The following is a 17,634-nucleotide window of genomic DNA, read 5'->3' as shown; positions in this document are numbered from 1 at the left end:
GTCATGTGAAACACATGAGTTGCAAACAAATAAGAAAACAGATATGTTAAAAATCTAGCTCTCGGTGATGCAGAGCAGGATCAAACCCGCAGAAATAAACAAAAACAAGAAATTTAAACATGCTGAAGCTCAAAGAAGGAACAAGAGGGAACTGAAATCTAAGGAATAAACAATAAAATTAAGACAAAAAGGGACAAAGGACTCGGTTCCAGTTTGAACACTGGATAAATAATAAATCCATTAACTGTCTTTCAGGTTCTTTGGCATCTTGACATCTTCCGCAGAAGCTTTCGACAGCTGACCACTCATAAGTGCATGGAGGACTCGTGCATCTTCTGTGCTTTGAAGGTAAAACATCCCCTCCTTTTGTCCTCTAATGGCTTGTAGTGGTTTTACTGTAAACCTAAAGCAGTGTCCATTACTCTGCTGTATTTCATTGTGGCAGTTTTCCTGGTTGACAGTTTCTGTTGGTCCATTATGGTCCACAATTCACTTATACTTCAGTTTAATGGTTTAACATGCAAACAGTTCATTATTCCATTACATTTATCTGCCAACCAGTGTAGGGTGACAAAACTGTGTTATTGTGTTTTCTTTTCATTGGGTCCGTCCTTTTATTTGTTATCACGAGAAGACTTCTTACAGTAAATGACAGATAAACAGAGGGAGATATGATGCAAATGAAATAAGACAAACTAATAAACAGCAAACAGAAGATTATTAGAAAAAATTAGAGCTGCACACACGGGAATGTTTATTTTTACATGTCCTTATATTCATTTATTCGTGCTATATAACAACCAAAACCATTTTGGGTTTTTTTTAAGCTAATGAAAGACTAAATTCTTTTATGGATTTACGCAGTGGTGGGGGAAACCTATCTCTTTCAACTCAGCAGGGGGGATTCTTGCAACTGGTTATGTAACACTCTAATACATTTGATTATTTGCTTGAAAAGAGGGGAAAAAGCACACCAGATGAACAAAAGTTCCTGCTTTTTACACTTTTATCATTAAAGAAATTGGAAATAATGTATTGTTTTCCTAAGCAAAGAGGCCCAGACCTCCCTCTCCCCAGCCACCTCCTCCAGCTCATCCGGGGGAACACCAAGGCGTTCCCAGGCCAGCCGAGAGATATAATCTCTCCAGCGTGTCCTGGGTCTGCCCCGGGGCCTCCTCCCGGTGGGACATGCCTGGAACACCTCACCCAGGAGGCGCCCAGGGGGCGTCCTTGTCAGATGCCCGAACCACCTCAACTGGCTCCTTTCGATGTGGAGCAGCAGCGGCTCTACTCTGAGCCCCTCCCGGATGGCCGAACTTCTCACCCTATCTCTAAGGGAGATGCCAGCCACCCTTCGGAGGAAGCTCATTTCCGCCGGTTGTATCCGCGATCTCGTCCTTTCGGTCACTACCCACAGCTCGTGACCATAGGTGAGGGTAGGGACGTAGATCGACCGGTAAATTGAGAGCTTCGCTTTTACACTCAGCTCCCTCTTCACCACGACGGACCGGTGCAGCATCTGCATTACTGCAGCTGCAGCCCCAATCCGTCTGTCGATCTCCGGCTCCCTTCTCCCATCACTCGCGAACAAGACCCCGAGATACTTGAACTCCTCCACTTGGGGCAGGACCTCATCCCCGACCCGGAGTGGGCACTCCACCCTTTTCCGGCTGAGAACCATGGCCTCAGATTTGGAGGTGCTGATCCTCATTCCCGCTGCTTCACACTCGGCTAGTGTTCCCCCGGATGAGCTGGAGGAGGTGGCTGGGGAGAGGGAGGTCTGGGCCTCTTTGCTTAGGCTGCTGCCCCCGCGACCCGGCCCCGGATAAAGTGGATGAAGATGGATGGATGGATGGTATTGTTTTCAATGATAACTGTTTAGGTGTCAGATAGAAATGTGAGATTCATGCCACACTTTTATATTGTTAGAAATATAATATATCATCGTCACAATATGCGAGAAATATATGGGAAAGGCAACACTTCCATGACACACAAACATATAAAATAAAATAAATGTTTTCTGCTTCTTTATCATTTTGATGGAACTGGATGAGATGATGGTAAAACACGTATTTTGTTCCTACGTGTTCGGCATTGATCCAAAGTGTTTTTGGAATTGATGCAGTGGCAATATTGAGACCAGCTCACTTCCACTTTTAAACACAACCAATTTCAAAGGAGGTTTGGTCTTGGACATTAGCCTCATTGTTACTAAAGGTTGTACCTCAAGGTATGCCGTTACAACCAGCATGGTGCTGTCGCCCAGACTTGATGTTCACATCTCTACCAAGAAGCTAAATCCATTGCTGAAGAGAATTCAGCAACGGTTTGCAGATGCAGTTGCAGATTCTTTTAGCCATGATTTTCTTGCCATGAAAATGAGTCCAATTTCTTTGCTACCCTGTTCTCAAAAAGGCTCCAGGACTTGTGCAAAAGAGGTATCTGAAGCAGCAGGAGTAAGAAGCAGCTCAGGTGTTCATGTATAAAATGAGTATCACAGATTTGTATTTTCACATCAGATCACTTTAACCCCTTAATGTAGGTAGGCAACTCCAGGCCTCGAGTGCCGGTGCCCTGCAGGTTTTGGATCTCACCCTGGGTCAACACACCTGAATCAAATGATAAGTTCATTACCAGGCCTCTGGAGCACTTCAAGACATGTTGAAGAGGTCATTTAGCAATTTGAATCAGCTGTGTTGGATCAAGGACACATCTAAAACCTGCAGGACATCGGCACTCGAGGCCTGGAGTTGCCTACCCCTGCCTTAATGCCTAGTGTATAATATTTGATACATACAGTTTTTGAGACAAAATAAATTGCACAGTACATTTTAAGCAATTTTTAAAAAGGCAGATGTAGGAAATACGATACAAATTAAAAGTCATATATGGAATTATACATATAATTTGTTTTTAAACAAATTAGTCGGATACTTTAATAAACTGTCCATTATAATAAAACATTTGATTTTTTTTGGCAATTTCATGGTTTAATGGTTCACGCTTTAAAGGGTTCAACACTTTTACTCTAGTCTATCTCAAGCCAAAGACACGATGCAATGTATAAGCAGTGCTGCTACACTATTTTTTTTCCTTGCCTGTATTTGTATGATTTCTTTCCACTTTGTGACCTTTATTCTTTTTTTTTCTTCAAAAACTATTAAAAGAATTACAGCTTGTGAAGATGAGGTTTTAACTTGACAACAAACCTACAAATCTACACAATTTACCTGTTTTGTTATTGGTTGCCTTTACAATAGGCTTGTGCTCATATGCAGTATTTTGTCTTTCTGCACATAGTGTAAAATACAACATGTGGTTCTGTGAAGAGCAGATTTTATTAAGTGTTTAGAAGCAGCACATTTATAGACTTGTGTACTGGTTAAATTAATTTATCATATTTATATGTATGAATATTTATTATATTTCATAATTTCAGCAGTGGCAAAGTAACCAAACAGAAACAGGAGATCGGTAAAATCGTGAGACCCTCGTAGTGAACGAGCTCTGTTTCCGCCATTTGTTGCATCAGTGATGACAAATATGTGTCTGAGTGAAGAGAAGTGCTGTGTGTAATGTGGTGTGGTGTGATCCAGTGTGTGTGTGTGTGTGTGTGTGTGTGTGTGTGTAGCGGTGTCGATGTGTGTGTTCCACACGCTGCTCTGTCTCCAGTGCTTCTCTGTAATTAATTGGCTGACTGAAAGCGCTGAGCTAGCAGAGCCCACGCTGGGATACTACACACACACGCAGGTCCTACTTGTATGCCGAACACGCTAGGCTGCTACACACGTACATCTTAAGATGCTCACAAATCTTTCTAACACACACACCTACACACACCCTCAAGCTTTTTGGTGTGCGGTGCAACAGCTGTAGAAATCAAAGGTATTGTCAGCATGCTAAGCGTTTACATTTTCCCGTCAGTTTCCATTAGCCGTCCCACCAAAGAACAGATGTAACGTTGTTCTTACACTGTGATTGTGGCTGTAGTCCCTACAGCAGTGGAGATAAAAGTCTCTGAACAACCAGCCAAAACACACTCCAGATGAACTTTAATGGTTGCTTAAATTTTCACGCATCACATTTAAAGAGCCAAAGACATAAATGCGGATTGTGGATCCTTTTATTTTGGAGGGGGATATCTGCAGCAGATGAAGGCGCCTGCCTTCGTAGTAAACATAAGTTCAGAGGCTGCCTGTGGCTATCCCCTTAGAAATCACTGCAACACTTTATCTCTCTCGACAACAACACAAACACATGCGCACACTTGGATGCAGATATACCTGAACGCAACACACACACACAAACACACACACACATGCTGCAATGAGCAAGAAGACAGAGGAAGAAAAAAGAAGGTGAAGAGGAGAAAAACGAGCGAAAAGGAAGCAGAAAGATGAATGAATGTGGGAGTTTGCGTCGATTGCTCCTGCCCTCACACTCGGACTGAGTTCACACACACACACAAACATACATACACACACACACACACCTTCCTTTCTCACTCACTCTGCCTCATCCCTCCCCCTTCTCCTCCCCCTCCCTCCTTCTCTCCTCCCTCCCTCTCTCTGTAGGGTATATTCCCCCTCCATTCTCCTTGGCGCATTGCTGCAGTCAGCACACACACGCACACCCTATTGCTCTCACTTTTCCGTTTTCCTCTTCTCTCTTTCTCTATTTCCCTTTCTTATTCTCGCTCCCTCTCTCCCTCACTGCGTTACCTTTCCCACTGCCAGCCCTCGGCTCGCACACACACAGACCGAAGCCTATTGTTGCCTATTATTTTATAACATGCCCGGCCCACCTGATCACAGCCATCTTGCTAGATCGTGCGTCCACAATTTCAAAAATAACACCTGAAATGAAGAAATCATTAACTTAATAGCGCCAGAGTAAATCACACTTCACAGCTTCATTAAATGCTTATTTGGCTTAATTAGAACCTAATTTAGGCTAAACCTAAGATTAGTGCTGCAATCAGGCTTGAAAATCCAGTTTAAACTCACATTAATTTTGTTGTGAACTTAATGTTTGAAGTCGGTTGCTCCGTGATTAGCTGTAGGAAGATTAGGTTTGGTGGAAGTGAACTCTCAGCTGTCTGTCAAACAGACTTATTTGCTTTGGCAAATACATTTCGAAGGAACCCGGAGGGTTATTGCAGGGTTCAATGAATCTGACTTTTAATTTGATACGACATTAACAATAATAATTGAAAGCCAGTTTGAGAAATCAAGTCTGTATAATTTATCATATAGGATTTTTACCACTTTCCCACATTTCATAAAAATAACCTCTAAAGATATAATTAATTTAGGTAAATGGCTTGATGCTAATGAATATATTAATTACTAAAAAAAAAGTTGCCAGATAAGTTAACTTGTGTTTTCAGCAGCAACTTTTCCCTTTTCTACTGTTTGCTGTTCTTGCTGACTGAAGCTTCAGAAAATTATTGAACAGCCTCCAGCAAACGCAATTTAATCAAATGAGTGTACATTTTCCGTCACAGTCTGTACTGAAATGCAACATTTTTCTATCTTCGGTAGGTTTACACTTGATGGATAAAATTTCCCTCTGTTCTTTCTGCTGAATCACCCTTTTGTAAGGACCACTATAGTCAAAAGACGATTTGTGGTTATAGTTTGGTTTTTGTAGAACAGCACTCAGCACAGAATAGAGCAGACATCAAAGGGTGGCGTGAAAGGCAGAGTTGAGGTGGAGGTGGGTTGCAAAGTAGCTTGAAGAGAGCAGCAACTGTGGGAAGGCTAATGCAGCTTAAGAATAGCCCTACAGTATTGTGCAAAAGGCTCAAGCCACCCCTATTTTTTTTCTTTATATAGGAAATAGGTCCAACATGTGCAAACATGGCAATACAGCATATAAGGCAAAGACAATTTTTACAGTTCTAATGAGCTTAAAGGTGAATATTGGGTTTGAGTGCCTTTATTCTGCAACTCAGCTTCAGCTCTCTCAGGCAAACTTTCTTTGAGTAGACTTCAGGAAGTGTTTTCCAGGCTCCTTTGAAGGACATTCAAAGCTCTTCTTTGGACGTTCTTTGGATGTTGGCTGCCTTTTGTTCTGTTTTCTATAACGCTTCCATAATGTTGAGGTCTGTGCTCTGACTGATAGTGTTTCATTGCGTGTTTTTCTATCCAGGTATGCTTTCAAACACATTTTCACTCGGTGTGTTTGAGATGACTGTCGTGCTGGAAAATGTTGCCCATCAATCAGAGGCTGGGTCCAAATCTGATGGTATTTTTCTGGATTCCATGCATTTTTACAAGATCCCCACTGGTTAAAATGGAGACAGAGTCTCCACAGAACCATGTAGACACTCACTATTGTACTTCTTTCCTTATCTACTCTGTACATATTGAAGCAAAAATTTCAAAATTGGATTCATCACTCTGTAAGACTTGTTGCCACAGATTTTCAGTCCATTCCTTGAGTAATTTAGCATAACTCGCTCTTTTGTATGAAAAGGAAAAAAAAACAAAAATGCTTGGACACTGCCAGCACGGGGCTAGCAAGTAGGAGATGGAGGTCTCCCCTGCAGAATTGCTTTTCCCTTCGTCGGGAGCACCGCTGGGCCCTTCAAATCACGGACAAACAGTATCCCACATTCTTGATTTTTAGTTCACAAACACTTGTTGTAACGACTAACTACTCCTGACATTTTGGAGCTCTTTATACAGTAAAGTTACAGTGGGATACAAATAACATCAGGCCGTTTCTGCCACGATTTGTTCCCTCGGTTCAAATCACGGACAAACGGTATCCCACAGTTTTTTATGTTTTTGAACCCATTTTGCACAGAGAGACATTTTTAGAAAAATGTATTGATAGCAATGTTAAATATTATTATACAGGAAAAAAAACCAACTGCACATAAAATAATCACAACGTGATGCCTCTGTCTTTCTAAATAGAGGGACAGTAACTGCGTGTATATATGTAAGCGTGTAAAAACTGAGGATAGTCAGATTAACAGTATTTTGTCTCTATCTGCCATTCTGCAATTTATCCCATGTAAACAATAACGTGGCGCACAGCGTGATGTGAAAAAAGGCACATACCTTTGACGTTGCGTGACGAACTCTGTACTCCTCGTCCACGGGTAAACGCAAAAAAGGAGTTTTAAAAAATCTCAGTTTTCAGTGAGTCCAAATGCCGTTTACGTGTGGACGAAACAGCTGCGTTTTCAAAAATACCCGTGTAGTTATAGAAGTAGCGCAAATTAGTTAGTAGGCCTAATTTATTTTATTGCTACCTCTAATTTATTGCTGATTACTTGTATTTGCTTAATTGTTTACTAAATGTTTGAAATAAACCGCAATGGAGCAAAATATGGGTGTGTGTGGTTGGAGGATGTGTTCATGCGGGGAAGCGCAAACATTTTTCTTGTAAAACAAAGGGGGGCCTCGCAAAAGAAAAGTTTGGGAACCGCTGCTCTAATCTATTTAAAGTTAGACCCACTCAGAATACTTTAAGTGTCAAATGTGTTTTAGCCCTGCAACAGACTGGCGACCTGTTCAAGCTGGAGCCTGCCTGTCAGCTTGGTTAGGCTCCAGCACACCCTGGACCCTGAACTAGATAATCATTTGTTGAATGTGAATAAAAAACCTTTACCATAGTGCAATTTATCACATGTAACAATTCCAGTATTTATCTGCACTGATTCAGTAACCTGAGGATAGATGGAAAAACATTGACAAAATAGGAATACTTGCTGGTGTTTAAGATAAATTAACTGTGTTCATGATCTTATATTTCTGTATACCAAACAAAAATGGAACCAACGTGGACATAATCATGGCACGTGGATGCTGATGAACTGTGACTGTGTTAGAATATTTTTCATTTTATTTTTTGTTTCTAAGTCCTCCAGACACAGAGCACCCGCTGCGTTTCAGCGCAGCCATCGAATCAGTGACTGAAATACCACTGGGACGGAAACCAGCAGAGCACCAACCACTGCTCCGACACGTCAGAGCGACTTATGTTTATTTCTGTTTTGGGCTGTTTTAGCGTTGGTCAAAAATAGTTGCTCGGTTTTGCTTTTTTTTTTTTCTTTCCCCCTACTGAGAATTTTTACCATCAAAAAATTAGGTCATTTTTATCCGTTGGCAGTCTGGAGGAAGTCCATCCATGCTTTTATCTCTCCCTCTTTGGACACTGCAGCTCTCCTTCATCCAGCTTCAGTCAAAAGTTGCTCTCGGTGCCTCTGCTTGAACTCAATACTGGGTGAAGTGCTTGTGTTAAGACCTACATCACTACGCTTAAGTTTCAGACTGCGTTTTCTTGTGCCACTACTTTTTCTGCAGCTACTGCCACTATTTACAACTGTCTCAGGCCCCTCCCTGGGCCTAGTTGTGCTGGAGGTTTCTTCCTGTTAAAAGGGACTTTTTCCTTCCAGCTTTCGCCAAAGTGCTTGCTCACAGTGGGTAATATGACTGTTAAGTTTTTCTCTGTTTTTTTTTGTGTTAATGTAGGGTCTTTACCTTACAACATAAAGCACCTTGAGGCAGCGTTTTGGTGCCATATAAATTAAATTGAATGGAAATTGAATTGACAGTTGTTCATCTAAACCCTTAATTTGATCTAATTCAACCTTAGCAGTTGTATTGCTTATGACCCAAGTAAGTGCAGCGCTATTATTTCTACACAAATATCTACAAACTTACTCAAATATATATATATATTTTTTATCACATATTATATTACCAAATTATTAAAACAAATATTCTGTATGTGGAATTATTTCTGGATATATAGTTTTATCGGAGCGACCTGTCAACCACTAAAACTTGGCTGAAATTTCACAATCCCATCTAGGATTTTAGGTATTTAAGTCAAACAGGCAATTTTACAAAAATGAGCTGACCAAATAAGGTGATAAGGTTTGTGCCATTAATCTAATTTTATTTTCAGATGCAAATTAGGCTTCCGAAAATTCCAAAATGACAAGATGATCAATGTTACTGCTTTGTGCTGTTATTCTCTCGCCTTACTCTGTGTTATAAACACAGCACACCTCTCTCCTTCACAGCGGTGGCTAATGACTTCCTAAAAGCCAAAATGCAGCCTCTGCCAGGCTCGGCATCTTCAGTTCAGTTTACAGCCGATTCTTTGGTTTTCAGATGAATTTTATTGAATTTAATGCACAAATTTGATGCCAAAAACATCAATTATTAATTGTATTAAATAATCCTGTTAAAATTAATCTGATCAACAAATACAGAATTATGATATTGTGGCAGGAATTATTTACCTGGAATATTTATAAAGAAATTAGAAACACTTTATCAGTTTTTCCCAGCAGTTAATTTTCCAAACGTATTTAAAAAGTTAGCTGCACAGTTAGAAGAAGAATAGTATAATGCCTAAATCAGGGGATCAGGACTCCAGTGGCTCACCATCTAAAGTCTGAGACGTTGCGTGATGATAAAGAGTAGAGCAGGGCGATATGACCAAAAATATTTATCACGATATACATTTGAAAATATGCCATAACGATATAACTGACGATATAATTGACACGAGACAAAATACTTTACAACTCCACAACTTTATTAGTGCAAAAAACCCATCAATGTATTTTCACTTAAACAAGCAGCTGTTTTTTATGTGCATTAAAGTTATATAAAAATTTAACAGTGCAAATGCAAATTCCTTACTGACAGTTTAACCAAAAGGCATTTCCAGTGGAAACTGGCCGACATATCCTCAGCATAACCATGTATAATATCCACAAAACTTAAAAAGAGGTTATACACACACAATATGGTAATATTATGTTGAAGCACAGTACGTATCACTCCACGAGGCTCCGCCTACGATAGCCGTAATGCTCCGACCATCTAGCGGTGCGGCTTGTAGCTTAGCTAAGTAGCTAAGTAGTACTAAAACATTTGACATTCGAGCGCCGTGTACATAAAATCGTTTCGAGGTCAGTAAACACAACCAGAGTTCATACATAAGGCACACGGGATTATAAGGGGCTCTGTCGACTTTCAGAAAAATCAAAGGATGATTTTAAGTGTCCCGTATTTTCCAAACAACACGGTAATAACGACGGCCCGCTAGCATGCGCTACCAAAAATAGTGCTTTGTTGTGTATCTGACGGACAAAAGCTAAACCAGTTCCACACCAGTGAAGTTGCAGCATTTTTACAAACCAGTTCTGGTTCATCCGTTTCACTCAACGATCCGCTTTCGCTCTTCTCATTCTGCGTCGCCGCCATGTGCGTATGTAAACAAAGGCACTGCGCATGCGCGTTATACCCACATTCTATCGCGATATTTCATTTTCCTATCGTTGCCCAAAATTACACCGGTGTTACCGTGAACGGTATGATATAGCCCAGCCCTAATAAAGAGAGACACAATTTTAACACTTAACACCTGCTACACCTGCACGAGCATAAACATTGCCGTCTTCTTCCTCTTCAAAATGACTGATCCTCCCTTAAACTCTGATCGCTGCCCTCAAAACACACTTCAGTGGCCTAGCTTTTTCTCCGAGCCTCCTGCAACAGTTTGATTTGGTTTCTGTTTTACGGCTCCAAAGCACTCTCAGAGCTGTTTTTGTCAGAGAAAAGTGCACTACAAATGCCATTTATTATTGATACTGTCTGATATCGAGGCCAGTTGTGCCGTTTGTTTTAGTCCACTCGGACTTTGTTGTGCAGCACTTTTGTCCCTGACAAGATCACAACTAGCTTTGTTTGTGTGTTTCTTTGTTTTATGGGTCATCTGACAGAACATGGTTCCTCTTTACAGGGCAGCTGTGTTTAGAGGTTTTTGATCTGCTCTGTAAAAAAGTAAAGTAATGGATCTTTGAGGAAAAGAAAATAAATTAACATATTCGTGGATGTCTTTCTGGTTGCAGAGTATCTTTGCTCAGTTCCAGTTCAGCAGTGAACGCGTCTTGCCTTCAGATGCACTGCGGAGCGCTCTGGCCAAGACTTTCCAGGACGAACAGCGCTTTCAGCTGGGCATCATGGACGACGCTGCTGAGTGCTTTGTGAGTCTGCGACAACATTTATCCGTACACACACACCTGCACACATAAATAAGAGAGGTGAGGGGATGCCTAAAGGCTGATCTGAGCGAGTGTTTGAGGAACTCCCACATCTTTACTGCAGTCGGAAGCCTTCAGGGGAGAGGAGATATCGAGCACAGCAGCCTCAAAGAAATATGTCTTTTGACAAGCGTGGAGTGTTCACTTTTTGTTTAGACTCTCTGTGTTTGTGACTCCACCGCCGGTGCCTGTTGGGTTGTTACACTGTTATGCTGTGAGGGATTCCTTGTCATCTCATCTGATGTATCTTCAAGCTTACGAAAAACATTGAACTTAATGGGAAAACACACCGTCTCCCCTGAGTGCCTTTTCAGGAGCTCTGCAACCAAACTTAAACAGCTATCTTATTCTGTCGGCCAACAATCTGACCAAAAGATAAAATCATTACTCCTTTCTGATAGCTGAAGAAAACATAATCATTTAAAACAGGGGTGTCAAACTCAAATACACAGTGGGCCAAAATTCAAAACTGGAACAAAGTCGCGGGCTAACATTAATATTTATTGAAAAAAAAATCTTCCTCCAGATATAAGAATGAATCTTTTCTTATGGACTCAAACAAGTTTTGCTGAAAAACTGAATATGGAACAAGCAAAGCTTAATACTAAACAATATATATATTAGCTGTATAATACCAGTAGGCCAGTTCTAATAGTAATTTGGTATGGCTTCGCGGGCCAAATGTAATTAGGCTGCGGGCCAAATTTGGCCCGCGGGCCAGAGTTTGACACCTATGATTTAAAACATCCCCTGGCAACATTCAGTCGCTAGGGAAAAACATGCATTCCCCACAGTAACTACAGTTGGTCTACTGTGGCAGTGTAACTTGAAGATGTGCAACACCGTCTGGAAACTGAGAATGTTCATCTTCAGTTTGAATGTCGTCCCTCAGTGCTGCAGCCAACACGATTCAAGAGGCACAAATTTAATTTAATGTTCTCCCTTTCTGTTTTTTTCTGGTTTCACAGTTGGTAAGTAGTTCGCAGGTGTTTGCAGTCTTCAAACTGTGTGCTAGCAAACAAAACAATTACAAGGAGGTCTTGGTTCAGAATAGTACACCTAGGGACGGCCAGCAACCTCCAGCAATCACTCTCGATCGGGTTCATGAAGCGGTACAGTACATGGTTGATCTTTCCAAAATATTTGAGTTCTACGTGGAGCGGATGCTAAAATATTCTGGTGACACTCCAGTCACAGGTTCTGTTACTTCACTTCCTTGGCGTGTCCCTCTTTTCAAACCCTCTTGTTGCTTTCTTTTCGCCACTTTTGTGCCTCTCTCTTTCGTCGTGTGCGTTTTATGTGTGTGCCTGAGAGGCGGTGTCTGATCGATTGGTAGTAAATGTGTTCAGTCAGGGAATCCGTCGGCTTCTTATGAAATATAGATGCAGCTCCCACGGTCAGATTAACAAGAGCACCAACAGAGAGGAGCGATCAAACGCGCGCTCGCGCACGCACCCACACTATAACCGACCATATTCCTGTACATACCACACACGCATTAACTGATGTCTTTCCCACGTGTTTCTCAGGAGAACCTCCTGATGCGAATCCACTTCCACATCAGCGCAGAGAGTAGAGAGGACATCTGCACAGCAAAACACTGTATTCCACACCAGAAGTTTGCCATGACTCTGTTCGAACAGGTAAGGGGATGTTTGTCTCTTCTGCGCCCTCAAAGAGCCGCTACATCTTTCACTTTTTGAATGCGTTAATTAAACCGTCCGAACAACATGAGCGCGGCGTCTTGGTATGAACCTCAGAATGCTTTTCGTTTCCAGTGTGTGTGTAACAGCTGTGGAGCCACATCAGACCCCCTGCCCTTCATTCAGATGGTTCATTATATCTCCACTACATCCCTGTGGTAAGACAAGACGCACACCTACACACCTAAACACACACAGACACACCTACACACACTGCAGTAAATCTGGCAGCAAGCTGTGGCGGGGTGGCAGTAAAGGAAGGTACAGCGTGTTCCCTACTTCCCTGCACGGGTCCCTTACTGAACCGTGAGCGGCAATCACACATTACGTCCACACACGTGTATCTTCGTGCAAGGGCAGGCGAGGATGTGCAAAACGATTCCCCCATGTACAGGTAGATGATGTTGTGTTGGCAAATACACACGCAGGATGTGTGCGTACTCAACAAAACCCCGCACATGTGCCGAGTCAATGAAATAAGGTGCAGGGAAAGTAATCAATCAGGTGTTTGATTTAGCGGACCCAGGGGCCGACATAAATCTATAAGTGGAAGTGAGGGCCCCGGAAAGGCCAAACAAGACAGAAATAAGAGGACAGATCCTCCTATATCCCGTTTGGAAATGAAACACAGCCGAGGAAATAGAGGAATGAATGGCGGGGAGGGGGCAAAAGTACAAATAAACACTCTATGTCAAAGTAGTTCTGGGGCACAGAGGTACCACTGCTCTCTGTTTGTGCCTGTGAGCACTGCCAAGCTATTTTTACCATTAGTGAAGCCTGTTGTTTACAGTCTAGATAGCCAAATATGCAAAAGTCAGCATGAGTAAGATAGTCAGAGGGCACCAAAAAGAGAAAACAAATGTGCGGTTCAAGCACACGGTGCAAGAGTGTACCCAGCCAGTGTGTTGTTGTCGTTGTATTTTCTGCTTTCTTAGACTCCTCATCTGACTGTGTATCTGACGAGGAGAGGTTGAGCAAGGGGTTGAAATCGAGTGAGAGAGTGTACAGAGAAGAGGTTGAGTTCATTTCAGGCTAATGGAAGAGGTGAGAGGAGGCGAGGAGAACGGCTAGGAGGAGGACAGGTTTTTAAAATTGTTCTTCTTAAATGAAAGAAATATGTTGCTAGAAAAAGCAAAAACCAAACAAACAAAAGCAAAATGCACGCATTATCCCATACATGGACCAAGCCTGAGACAGATTTGTAAAGTTTGTTTTGTATTCACAGAGAATTATAACGTATATTTGAGCTTGTCAAAGACAGAGGACAATTGTACTTAAAAGGGATAAACAGAGCTTAGTATTAGTAAGTGTCATTGTTTTATGCTTTAGTGAAGGAGATTGTCAGAGAAAAACTGCATTTATGGTGGACAAGTAAAGCTTTCTGAGTGGATAATTGTAGAAGAACGTCTTCAACAGTAATGCTGATATATGGTTAATGCTCAAGTACTACAGTGGGGTCAAAGATCAGCATCAGTCAGACAGGGTTTAGAAATTTTCTCAGACTTAAAAGGTTTTTTTCACAGCTGACATGCCTGTCTATATAATCTACATCTTTTTCTTATTTCTTATTTTTTCATTTAAAGAATATAACGTTTGTGAAGTGAGAGAAATACTGGAGTAAATTTCATTTTGTGTGTTGCATTTGCCTAATGAGTGCTTGTCTTGCTAAGTTACCCACTGTAGAGGGATTTTTCATTACCAGCATCGATATCTAAATGCAGAGAAAGAAAGAAACAAACTTATCAAGTTTTCCTTCTTTTTGGTCTAACTCTGTGATGCATTCACTCACCGGGTGTCTGATTTTATTTTCTGTGTGTGTGTGTGTGTGTGTGTGTCCAATGCTGCAGTAACCAGGCAGTGAGGATGCTGGAGTGCAGAGAGAAACCCACGCCGGACATGTTTGGAGAACTGCTCCGCAACGCCAGCAACATGGGAGACCTGCGCAACTGCCCCGTGAGAGCGTGCACACACAGGACACTTTTGCATGACGCACGTGCACTCCTTTCAACGTGCACAGAAAACGTGCATTTCATTTTGTGCCCTTCCACGATCAAGTTCTTTGCTTCCCTTTTATCAAGAGAAGAATGTAATCAGGAAACTAAAGCGGGGTGAAAATCACATTGTGAAAATATAATTTGCACTTGTTTCATCATTTCTTTGTTATTTTTCCTCCTCCTCTCTACGGCGGGTCTGTGTTACATAATCAGCGGCTCATTTGCATTTTCTCCCCGTTTTTCTCCTCACTTTCTATTACGGGAAGCATTTTCCAAGTTGTCCTCGTCGACCTCCCGTACAGTAAATGATGGCAATCATCAGTTTCTTCTTGCGGGAGAAAACTGTGTTTGGTTGTTCAGAGGAAGATCGGTTTGAAATTATACATGAAGACGGAGTGTTTTTGGAGTAAGAGTCGTGCACGAAATGCGAACTGTAAAAGCAATAACGGGAAACGAGAAAGAATGGCGTACGTGAACAGAGGAATTTTCAATGATTCCTTTGTTCTGCAGGTTTGTGTGTTGCGATGCCACATGGGGAAGTGCTGCTGCTGAATAGATCCAGTTTGGCCACACACACCCACCTCTGTCTGCCAAAGTATCTGTACAAAGAGCCTCCTCTCTGGGCACGGACGAGCAGCTGCCCCTCTCGTCACACAGTACAATCGCCACTTCCACTGCTGCAGCCACACTAACACACACCCAGCGTTTCTTTAACCACGGTAAACGTTGGCATTGTGTGCGCAATCCCACGGGAGACACACAACCTGTCTGTGTTTATCTTTCATCACTTGCAGCGCTGATCTTTTGTTAATACCACCTTGGGCTTTGCTCAAACAAAGTGATGGTATTTGGATGGAAGCGAGGCTGCTGGATGATACTGTAGGTGTGAGATTGAAGATAGGATGGTGCAGGGACTGGATAATGTGATTGATGGCAAAGTTTTGCACAGGCGATTTGAAATTTGGCGAGGTCTGAATATGTAGATGAGCTGATCAACGTTTTAGCTCTTCAGATGTTCATCAAAATGTAAACATTATACTGGATCACTGTGACATGTGATAAGAAAATAAAAATGTTCATGTTTTATATGTAGTCTTTTAATGTGACACGTTATTTACTCATAGGATTCACTCAGTGCTCCCGTTCATGTTTTTTGAGTTGGGAATGGTGTGTATATATCTATATGAAACATTTAGATTTTACAAGACTTACAGAGTGTATACTGTGATTTAATTCAGAGCACATATAACATAAATGCACTATATAAGCTGCAGAAATTCTTATCTTCCCTTCCGATGTACTAGTGCTGTTGCTTGGCATCCCTGCCTGCTATTTTCAACCCTTCCACCACCTCAGCATCCACCCACGGGAGGGCTGTTTACTTATTATGCCCCAATTTTATCCATCCATTTTCTTCCACTTATCCAGTTCAGGGTCACAGGGGGGCTGGAGCCTATCCCAGTTGTTACAGGGCGTGAGGCAGGACAGGTCGCCAATTTGTCACATTCGCACCGGCAGCCAAATTGCAGTCACCACTTAGCGTAGTCCCATGCATGTCTTTGAACTGTGTGAGAACGCTGGAGTATCTATGTGGTGTGGTGTTGCGTGCTAAACACCCCACCTCCATGCCACCCGCTCCCCAATTTTTATGTAACATATTTACATGACACCCCTCCTGGATGCCAGCCTGGGTGCCGAATTCAAACTATATTTTTGTGCTGTAATAAATCTGCGATGCTTCGCTAAAAGATATTACATTTAAACTTTTACTAGTAACCAAGTTTCTTCAGAACCAGCCAGAATTAGACTGCAGTTCTTTTTATATGGCAGCTGATTTAAACAACTTTACACTCCGTGGGCAGTGCATCGCTATGTTACCCCATCAAAGTAATCTATTACTATAGTTACTGTAATTGTTCATTTGGTAGAAAAAAATAAGACATGTCACTATCCAATGTAATGAAAGAAAAAAATTAGAATTATTATTTAAATTAGTTGGCTGCTGCTGGCTGTGCAGGATTCAAATGTATGCATATAAGTGATCATAGTTTTATGGCTTCAGATATCCATTATCTATAATGATACATTTATTACATGCAGTTAGTGACCATGGTGGTGACAAATGACTTGTGAAATGGGCCTGTGTGTTTGATTTTTGTAGTTTTGGCTGTGATCCTTATTGATATAATAAAGCGGTTTACATAATCTAGCTAAACTGTTGGCTTGATTACAGCCTCTCTCATCAGCTGCGGTGGTTTAGGCGTTTATCAATCCTCCATGAACGATCTCTTTAGTGACTCCATTATTAAAGATGAGAAAGCATTTTCATTCCGCTGCTCTTTGATTTGTCAGGAAGCAACAACAACAAGCTTTGTGTCGTTTTAATCTGAAGAATGCCACGATCAGCATACTGCGATCCTACAGTATCATTTGACCAGCAGCCCTGTTATATAACTCTCCGTGTCTTGGAAAGGTCTGCGTGGCCACAGTGATTTAAAAAAAGGAAAAGAATGGTGGGGAAAAAAAAATCTTTGCATATAAAATTCAACGACGAGGCTGCGCCGATCAATGCTGTATTATGAAGCAGAGCGAATCTGTTTGCACAAGCGTTTGATGAACGATGTTGTCAGCGGCTGTTCCCCTCAGCGCTGAGGGCTAACTGAAGCTGTGTGTCCCGTCCATGTGTCCTAAGCATACAGATAGCCTCGTGTCTCAGTGCTGTGCTGGTTGGCTGCTGCTCCCTGGCTTGTGTTTGTGTCCCTTTCTGAGAATTGAGAAGCGGACCCTGGCAAAATACCTTCCTGCCATTTCTGGTGCCAGTGCAAGACGGCCCGCCGCCCACAAAGGGAGAGTT

The 17,634-nt window shown here is 41.9% G+C and overlaps 1 protein-coding gene across 3 annotated transcripts in view; it reads left to right on the top strand.

The window, feature by feature from the left end:
* Positions 1-17,634, top strand: part of usp54b (ubiquitin specific peptidase 54b) — a 62,415-nt gene that overhangs the window by 21,640 nt on the left and 23,141 nt on the right. For all 3 annotated transcript variants that reach the window (XR_015719390.1, XM_087844747.1, XM_006791009.3), the window contains 5 exons: positions 256-348; positions 10,892-11,026; positions 12,613-12,726; positions 12,862-12,944; positions 14,634-14,739. Coding sequence is in view for 2 of the 3 variants with exons in the window: in XM_087844747.1 (XP_087700873.1) it covers positions 256-348; positions 10,892-11,026; positions 12,613-12,726; positions 12,862-12,944; positions 14,634-14,739 (531 nt within the window). In the remaining variant the exon portion in view is untranslated. The remainder of the gene's footprint in view (positions 1-255; positions 349-10,891; positions 11,027-12,612; positions 12,727-12,861; positions 12,945-14,633; positions 14,740-17,634) is intronic.

This window comes from Neolamprologus brichardi, chromosome 8 (genome assembly GCF_056152115.1).
Source record: "Neolamprologus brichardi isolate AB-2024 chromosome 8, ASM5615211v1, whole genome shotgun sequence".
In the NCBI taxonomy this organism is placed as follows: domain Eukaryota; kingdom Metazoa; phylum Chordata; class Actinopteri; order Cichliformes; family Cichlidae; genus Neolamprologus; species Neolamprologus brichardi.
The sequence above is the reverse complement of the archived record's forward strand: the minus strand, read 5'-3'. Positions and strand labels throughout refer to the sequence as shown.